General features: G+C 45.5%; 1 protein-coding gene across 1 annotated transcript in view; it reads right to left on the bottom strand.

Annotated features, from left to right (window-relative positions):
- palm3 (paralemmin 3) overlaps nt 1-10,000 on the bottom strand; it is a 91,609-nt gene that overhangs the window by 19,299 nt on the left and 62,310 nt on the right. Inside the window, exons 3-4 of the mRNA XM_063202045.1 lie at nt 8,500-8,580; nt 1,043-1,191 (exon numbers count right to left, since the gene is read on the bottom strand). Of these exons, the coding sequence (XP_063058115.1) occupies nt 1,043-1,191; nt 8,500-8,580 (230 nt within the window). The remainder of the gene's footprint in view (nt 1-1,042; nt 1,192-8,499; nt 8,581-10,000) is intronic.

Genomic DNA, 10,000 nt, shown 5'->3' with positions numbered 1-10,000 from the left:
GTTGTTGTATTTCACAGTTGAATATGGCTTCTAGTAATCAGTGTGTGTAGGCAATAAGTGTACACGCATTGCCTATGAAACGCAGCCAAAACGTGTGCCTGGTTCTAAGTTTTTGACGGACATAGCAACAATAACTTGGGGGCGTGGCTTTTGCGAAAGGAGAATTACACTGGTTGAGGTCACATCCTTAAAATTAATGAAATATTAATTAAATAACGGTCGAGGGGCTCCACCAGCTGTGATCTGGTTCCCATCGATCACTTCAGGGAGCCGTTCAAAAGAACCGGCTCATTCGTGAATGACACACCTCTAAAAACCATGATCCTGTGCCATTATAGAACAAGGATTTGACACAGTGGGCATACGGGGGAAACAATACGACACTGTCCATTACGTTTTGTTCTTCCGGATGGATTTTAGTTTGGCGGCTGGGGGGATCTCTAATTGACATACCGCAGCTGTGATTTTGAGTAAGTGCGACAGGCAGAATTCGATTTGGAACAGTGCTTATCTTGCAAAACTTTGCCTACTCTCAGAGTGGGGATAGCCACACTCAACCTAACTAGGCAGTACATTTTAAGCAAAATGGAACAGTCTGTATGCAAGAGTGAGAGAGAGAGAGAGAGAGAGAGAGAGAGAGTGAGTGAGTGAGTGAGTGAGTGAGTGAGTGAGTGAGTGAGGAGTATTATTTATATGTTGTAGTTTCACTGGACACTGGTCAAACCAGCGATTTCAAACTTCTGTGCTAACCCTGTTACATAGATTTTTGACAATAAAGCACACTTGACTTGACTTGAGTGAGTGAGTGAGTGAGTGAGTGAGTGAGTGAGTGAGTGAGTGAGTGAGTGAGTGACAGAGAGGGAGAGACTGTGTGTGCGTGTGCGTGTGTGTGTGTGTGTGTGTGTGTGAGTGAGTGAGTGAGAGAGAGAGAGTATTTTGATGTGTAGGAGTGCGTGACTTTGTGTTTGTGTACGTGGATGTGTAGGTGTGTGTGTGGTGAACTTAGTTGTGCTGTACTGTTCTGTTCTGTGCTGTACCGTACCTGTCGATGTTGCGCTCAATCTCGCGGGCCTGGGCGCCCCATAGAGGGGAGCGGGGGCCTCCAGAGCTGTCAGGGGACGTGGGGGTGGTGGGAGAGGTGGGGGACATCGGGGGACCCTCCATCAACCACTGGTCTCTCAGAGACTTCCTCTGATGGTGAGAGAGAGAGAGAGAGAGAGAGAGAGAGAGAGAGAGAGAGAGAGAGAGAGAGAGAGAGAGAGAGAGAGAGAGAGAGAGAGATAACATAATTGGAGAAAATTGAATATGCTTTAGGTTGTTCTAATTCCCTAATTCTGAATGACAAAAGGTTGTCCAGAAGGATGATGCTGCATGTTACCCGTTAAGTTTGAAGACAATAGACACCCACAAACAAACCTCTGATGGAGAGATACGACCACAGAGAGTGTGTATGTGAGAGAGAGAGAGAGAGAGAGAGAGATAGAGATAGAGATAGAGATAGAGATAGAGAGAGAGAGAGAGAGAGAGAGAGAGAGATAGAGAGAGAGAGAGAGAGAGAGAGAAAAGGATGAGCAGAGAGAAAGGCAGACAGAGAGTCAGATACAGAATACGCGAGTTGTGGTACAAAAAAATGTGTTTAGTTCTGAGTGACAGAAAACTTTTCCATATAGTTCGAAGAAAGAAAAAAAACCCACACATCTGCAAAGACAACAGAGTCCTGTAATCCACAGAGTACAGGCTGACAACTACAGAGTCCGCCTCCCAGCATACTTGGTAGTGTAGCCTGACAGCCGTCAGACTGGGCAGGAATCTCTGTATGTGCTCACACATTTCCAAATGTGGAGGCGAGCGATCCTACCCAAGCCTGCCAGTCTACAGTTGGTAGATCCAAAACATCATGTTTCTGTCTGTCTGTCTTCCTGCTTGCTTGCCTGCCCGTCTGCCCATCTGTCTGTCCGTCTGCCTGTCTGTCTGTCTGCCCGTCTGTCTGCCCGTCTGTCTGTCTGCCTGTCCGCCTGTCTGTCTGCCTGCCTGTCTGTCTGTCTGCCCGTCTGTCTGTCTGTCTGCCTGCCTGCCTGCCCGTCTGCCCATCTGTCTGTCTGTCTGTCCGTCTGCCTGTCTGTCTGTCGGTCTGTCCGCCTGTCTGCCTGTGCATCAGTCTCTGTTGGTCATTTGTCTTTCTTTCAGCGTGCCTGCCTGCCTGCCTGCCTGCCCTCTCTCAGGCTGTTAGCCTGCCCGTCTGTTTGTCTGTCTCTCCTTTGGCTTGTCCATCTACAGGTGTTGTATGTCAGTCTCTTACCTGTGTGTGTGTGTGTGTGTGTGTGTGTGTGTGTGTGTGTGTGTGTGTGTGTGTGTGTGTGTGTGTGTGTGTGTGTGTGTATCTCTGTGTGTAGTTCTGTGTCTGCGTGCATGTCTGTCTGAATGAGTGTCTGTCTGTCTGTCTGTGTGTCTGTCTGAATGTGTGTCTGCCTGTCTGTCTGAATGTGTGTCTGTCTGCGAGCGTGTCTGTCTGCCTGTCTGTGGGCATGTCTGTCTCTGTTTGTGTGTGTATGTCTGTTTGTCTGTCTCTCTGCCGCCTGCTTGCTTGCCTGTCTCTCTGCCTGCCTGTCTGCTGTCTGTCTGTCTGTCTATCTGCCTGCATGTCTGTCTGTGGGCGTGTCTATCCGTCTGTCTCTCTGCCTGCCTGCCTACCTGTCTGTGTCTGTGTGTGGGCGTGTCTGTCTTTGTGTGAGTCTGTCTGTCTGTCTGTCTTTGTCTGTCTGTCTGTCTGTCTGTGGGCGTGTCTGTCTCTCTGTCTGTCTGTCTGTCTCTCTGTCTCTCTGCTCCTGTCTGTCTGTCTCTCTGCCCTGTCTGTCTCTCTGCCCCTGTCTGTCTCTCTGTCTGTCTGTCTGTCTGCCCGTCTGTCTGTCTGTGGCATCACATTGCTGTGTTTCCAGAGAGAATTGTCTGGGTCATGGCCCGTCCCGTCCCGTCCCGTCCCGTCTCCCAGCAGGCTGCAGAGTTCCTTTTTTTTCCTCTGTCCTCATCCAAAACAAACAGACGGCACAGGCCACCCTCTCACATCCTGCCCTGCTGTCTCGATTTCCAAGTCAAACGTCCTGCTCTGCTCACATCAGCCTGCTCCACTCCTTCACAAACATCTTTCAGTTTTAACACCCCTCCACTCACGCCAAACAACCTCACCCCCAGCCCTCACCCGCTACCCAGCCTTGCCCCTCCACAAAACATCCCCCCCCTCCCTCTACTCTCCGTTCGCCACCCCACTCCGCCCCACGTCCGCTTTGACAGGAAATACATGGCGAGGACTTCCTTCCTTCCTCTATCGGCTCACAGCCTTTTTCACAAGGCCGCGCTTTCACTGGAGGCTGCTTTCACCTTCAATCAGTTTAAGGGGACGTTTTAATCTACCACGAGAGCTATAAAGATAACCACAACAAAAATCTTTTCGACTCCAGTGAATGAATCCCATTCACATATCAAAAATAATCACATAACGATGATGTTGTTGAGATCAGCTTTTTTCACAAGGCCCCGCTTTCACTGGGGGCTGCGTTCACCTTCAATCAGATAAGTGCCTCTCACATTCACAGTCCAGTGAATTGTGCTGTTCATAGTACGTAATCTACTGTATAACCAGAACAACATGCAGAATGATACCCTTGGGATCACTTTCAGAGTGAGTGTGAAAAGATTCACTGCATTTATACATGTTATTATGAATTTATTTGTTTCATGTTAGTTTTCTTAATCTTCTACTATTCCTATATTATGTTCTCATTTTATTCTTATAGTCTGGCTGGGGAAGTCCCCATATAGTGACATGTTCTTGTATGTAAGCTTTTCTGTAATGGGCCACGGGACCCTCAATATTGGAGACATGTGCATCTAATTTGTGTGGTCACAAGGCTGCTGAACAACGAAATATGAAATTGCATACGTTGGACAACAAGACAATGGACTGCGTCTGGCCATGCGGGACCCCACGTGCACAGACGAAGATCATGCCATGGACTGTGGGGCTGGGAAATGGTTAAATAGTGTTGCCTTTTGTATCTTCTTCAGGACTTACTGGGTGGAATACTTCATGTCTCCACGCAGTAACTTCTCCGGCCGCTAAACAATAAAATCTGCTCACAGATTTTAAATGCTACCTAAATGTTTCCTGTGTGAGCTTTCTTTCAGTTAGGTCAACTTTGATAAGGTGATACAGTAATTTTATTCACAGTGAGTTTCTGTACTATACAACTATATAAGCAATGGCAATGGCAGCCAATCAGAATTCTTTAGAACATATAGGCATCACACATGGACAGATATATCGTTATATAGATACACACAGAAGTTATGTTTATTGCTGTAGATGTGAAAGGCCCTATATATCATAGTGTGTTTTTTTCTCACTCTCTTTCACACTGATGTCCCTCTCCTCCTCTTATCTCACTTTATCTTTCCCTCAAATACAATCCAGTTCTCGCTCTCTCTCTCTTTCTCCTCCTCTCCATTTCTTTCTCCATCCCTCATCTCATTTCCTTCTGGCCTTTTCCTCTCTTCTCCTTATCTCACTTTCTATTTCCCTCTACCTGCTCCTGCTCCTGTTCTCCCTCTCCCTCCTCTCAGTGTTGCCAGATTGGGTGGTTACATGTCCAATTGGGCTGCTTGGGAAAGCCGTCTGCAGGTAAAAACTGTAGAAATTGGCCATTTGACGGTTTTTTATGCCCATAAAAATCAATACAATCAGTTGAAATTGGGCAGAATTTAGCGCGTCCATGCGGTTTTTGAGCACTGTTTGGGCGGGATTTGATCAGACACATCTGGCAACACTGCCTTTGCGCGCTCAATTCTGGTACCTCCGACCACCCTGAAGCCTAACTGAATTAATTCAGCCCACTGAGCCACAGCCGAACAACAGCAGAGTCGTGTTTTGGGCCTCAGCCAGCCATGCTTCAGTCAATCAGCCGTCACCCAAACTGATCTTAGCAGCACCATCAGAGTCTGGCGAACACCAACGTCCGCAGGCTGACAACCCTGACACACACTCACACACACACACACAAATGCGCACAGTCTACACACACACCAATGCTCTCACACACACACACACACACGAAGGCGCACACACACACCAATGCTCACACACACACACACACACACACACACACACACACACACACACACACACACACACACACACACACACACACACACACACACACACACACACACACACACACACACACACACACACACACACACACACACACACACACACACACACACACACACACACACCCATGCACTCGCACGCACACGCACACGCGATGAGCTTTTGAGTGACTGCACATTGTGCATCGGAACATCACATCACCCCTGCCAGGGAGATGGAGGATATATGCTAATGCAGGAGATTTAGAGAAGCACACAGGCATCACATCAGACCACCACATCAACCATCAACAGCAGATTACGGGTCTGTCTTTCATGATAGCTAGCTGCAAATTATGCTGCACCACCAAGATAGCCTGTCCTGGTGTGTGTGTGAAAATAAAAAGAGGGAAGGAGAGGGATAGCATGAAAGAAAGCATGAAAGAAAGAAAGAAAGCATGAAAGAAAGCATGAAAGAAAGAAAGAAAGAAAGCATGAAAGAAAGCATGAAAGAAAGAAAGAAAGAAAGAAAGAAAGAAAGAAAGAAAGAAAGAAAGAAAGAAAGAAAGAAAGAAAGAAAGAAACATTGCATTTCTGACATTGCATGGTCTATACGTCTCTCCTGGAGTGTTGTGAGGAAGAGAGAGAGAGAGAGAGAGGGAGGGGGAGAGAGAGAGAGAGAGAGAGAGAGAGAGAGAGAGAGAGAGAGAGAGAGAGAGAGAGAGAGAGAGAGAGAGAGAGAGAGAGAGAATGTAGGTGTTTGTGTGTGTTTCTCTTTTTTCTTTTATGCAGCCGACTAAAAATCTGATGACTTGCATGGTTCCAGCCAGGTGCACCTCCCACTTCTCCACAAGGTTGCACTACGCCACAGACGGCCAGCCAGACCTACCAACAGACTCTGTCCCAGGAGGAGGAGGAGGAGGAGGAGGAGGAGGAGGAGGAGGAGGGAGAGGAGGAGGAGGAGGAGGAGGGGCCAGGCAGGCAGGAAGCGAGGCCACTTGGACGGAGAAAGCCAAAGGAAGTTTGTAGAGTTTATCAAAGATTACAGCTTGAAGGCCAAGCAGCCAAAGTCAATGGCCTCTGTTCTTAAGACTTTCCGTGAGTGCGCCCTGCGGGAGCCATGCACTCTGACCACTCTCTCTTTTTTTTCTCGAACATGCACGCGTGCACACACGCACACACGCACACACACACACTCTTCTTCTCTCACACACACATACAAGGTCTCTCTGTCTCTCACACTCCGTCTTTCTCTTTCTGAGTTTCTCGCATGCACTCACTCACACGCAAAGGCACCCTGTCTTTCTAGGGCCTAATGGACTGATGCTGGAGGAAAGTTCCACATCTATTTTTCTGCCATTTGTGAGCGATTACCCACACACGAACATAAGGCTCAGTTCAGGAGGTGATTCGCACTAAAGAGTTGCTATGGTTGCTCCTGTTCTGCTCTTGCCCCGTGTGTGGCAGTCGTTTTGATAGCATAGAAAAGATAAAAAGAAAAGAAAGGATAAAAAAGAGCAAAAGACACAAACCCCTCATCACAGCAGCACCTGCTGCTCTGCTGTTAACTGCTTTGTTCCGGTGCCATGGTAACAGAACATTCATCATCTATTTCTGGATATTATTATTTTTCATCTTATTCTCCTTGTTCTGGCCACCGTGTCCATGTTCACATTATCTGTATTATATGTAAGCCCAATGCAACACTGGTTATGAATGGGGGGAAAATGAGGTGAGGGACAGTTAAAAAAATATAGATTCAAAATTGTTCAATCCACAAGGTAGGTCCTTTTGATGAGAACACAGAGAGAGAGAGAGAGAGAGAGAGAGAGAGAGAGAGAGAGAGAGAGAGAGAGAGAGAGATAGCGAGGGAGCGAGAGAGAGAGAGAGCGCGCAAGCAAATGAAAGAGGGAAAGCGAATGAAAGAGAATGAATGATACAACTAGAGAATGAGAGAGCAAACAAAACAGGTGAGCAGTTGAAATAATTCCATTTGCCAATTCTGTATCTGATATCTGATGATTTGATCATTCATAATTCATTGTCAGGCCTGTCCAGTTGCCCCTCTCTCCCTCTGCAGTAGACCAGTCTTTGATTGTTGCAAACAAAAAGGGACAAGGAGAGTTTCTCTGGGAGCAGTGAGTGCAGCTTTTTTTTCTTTATTGTGCCACAGAGCTGTGAGGAAGCTCAGAGCAGCAATGTGAAGGCGGATTATGAACAATGGAGGAAGTTAGCACCAAGATGTGAGAAGTGCAACAAAAAAAACACAACTTAGAGGAAGAAAAGAAGAGAAAGAAGGAGAGGAAAAAAACACTTTGCTTAGTAGCTGGTGGGACAGCAAGATCTCTTTTCCTCTCATGGTGGCTGGCAGAGACTTCTGCTTTTTTTGGAGGAGGGAGGGTTGTTTTGTGCTAGCATTTGCAAATACTGGGGCGTTACTGCGTGAACGCTAGTATGGCCTAAGAAGATTTTGAGTGTGTGTGGGTGTGCATTGTGTATGAGTGTGGGGGGAGTGCAGTGTGTGCGTGTGTGTGTGTGTGTGTGTGTGTGTGTGTGTGTGTGTCTGTGTGTGTGTGTGTGTGTGTGTGTGTGTGTGTGTGTGTGTGTGTGTGCGTGTGCGTGTGCGTGTGCGTGTGTGTGTTTTCACATAATGTGTGCGTTTGTGTGTCCAAATGTGCATGACTTACTATGTAGTACACATGCATGTGATATACGCAACAACAGCTCACAAGTTCTATTAAAATATGCCAGTGCATATGAATCTACCAACTGCAGCACCGTCTTGCGCAAGAGTGCGCGGGTGACTGGGGGGTGACATGTGCATTTTGCAGTCATGTGCAACGTATAGCTATGGTGCAATCATTTATAGAAGCTTCTCACACCTCCACGAGACATATGAAGTGGTTAGTAGGGCTTTTCAGTTTTAACACGGACTCGATGGATGCTTATTGAGGGATAAATGTCAGGGTTGATAAAGGGTCTAAATACAAGGTGAACGGTTTTGATTACAGTGTCCATGCCATAAAAAGGCAAAACATTCAGGGACTCAAGTTCAAACTCAAAAGTATTTGATCCCAATTTTCTGGTATCAACACCCTCATTTGCTTCCCAAATCACTTTTGTACCGTCAAATTAATTTGATGATCCCAATTTCTTCCCTTACGTCTCACACTCTCCCTGCTTCTATTTTTGTTTTTGAATGCATTGAATATATCTCATGAAGGGTGCAGGTCCAAAACGTCATTAAAAACAATACAACAAAAAAGAAATTGGCTGGACTGGAGCACTAGTGTAATGTCACTTCAGATATGATCCAAATCCATGTACACCATCAGGAGGTCAAAGGTCAAAGTGTACCTTGAGCTGTTGCAGACGGATCCTCTCGTCCTCCATCTCCCTCTTCACTCGCTCCTGCTCCTCCGCAAGACGCCGTTTCTCCTGAAAACACACAAGCCAAACAAAAAACATATGACTATCTATGAACGATCGGTAGCATTTACAGAATGAATGAATGAATGAATGAATGAGTGAATGAATGAACGAATAAATGAACGAAGAGCTGCTTCTCCTGTGAATACTAGAGTGAGACACACACCATATATGGACTAAAAAAATAAAAAAAACACGAACACTTTTGTAGTAAATAAATAAAAGAAATGAAAGAGAGAAAACAGATGCACACCAAAAACCTAATTATGAAAACACACACACTTACATAAACAAATATATAAATTAATTAAATTAAACTCTTTTAAAGGCATCATTTCATTTTTATGTTTTTATTTTTCATCAGCTGTTTTTATGCTTTTTATTTTTGCGGAGCACATTGAACTGACTGTGTGAAATGAAATGTGCTATACAAATACATTTTCCAAAAAACAAATCTGTTACACAACCACAGCCACAGCCAGGTTGGGCGAGCTGAACAAAGCACTCAGCTTTGAACCAAGTTATTACAAACTATTTTTAAAGAAATAAGTTATTAAGGTTAAGGCATTTCCTTACAGAGAACTTATAAAGGTCAAGGCATCTCGTTTCTCCTATGAAATCCAGACTGAGGCACCTTTGACTTGGTTACATACTTTTGCACTCTTTTTTTCTTGTAGTTAGGAAATGGACCGCACTCAGTTTTTCTTATTTTTAATTATTTTCTTTTTATTCAAACATTGCAGGGACAGACAGACGTTTCGGCTGTAAGAGCCTTCCTAACGTCTGTCTGTGCCTGCAATGTTTATATAAAAAGAAAAGAAGAAGAAAGAAAAAAAAAACTGAGTGTGATCCATTTCCAAACTACTTGATTACTTCAGAGACGCACCAACAAGACGGAAGAGCGCGGTGTGTTAGGAGAACTCTTTTCTTCTTGCAAACTGCTTTTCAAGCATCCTCATGACCATGTTTGTAGAACAATGCACTAAAACAAATATGAAAAGATCATTGTACCACTGAAGGTTTTTAACGTGTCCATCTTCAGAATGCACTCTGAGCAGCAGCTTCTACAGCACAGACGCTGGGCCGACATGAGCAACACATGGACGAAGGAAATCCACACACTGTTACTGCTCACCGATTTATTGAACACAACGTTTCGACCTCAGGCGGTCTTCGTCACCTGACGAAGTCACCTGACGAAGACCGCCTGAGGTCGAAACGTTGTGTTCAATAAATCGGTGAGCAGTAACAGTGTGCGGATTTCCTTTTTTCCTTTACGCACGTTTGTTTGATCCAGCACCTGTTTTACTGGATGTGGGCGCATCACCTACACTACTTTTCAACACATGGACGAAACAGACCACGCAGGAGAAAACAATGACAAGATGATGATGAATACAACAAACGGCTTGTTGCTCTCCATATAGAC

The sequence above is a fragment of the Engraulis encrasicolus genome, chromosome 1, assembly GCF_034702125.1.
Source record: "Engraulis encrasicolus isolate BLACKSEA-1 chromosome 1, IST_EnEncr_1.0, whole genome shotgun sequence".
NCBI lineage: Eukaryota > Metazoa > Chordata > Actinopteri > Clupeiformes > Engraulidae > Engraulis > Engraulis encrasicolus.
This window is presented reverse-complemented; position numbering and strand designations above follow the sequence as displayed.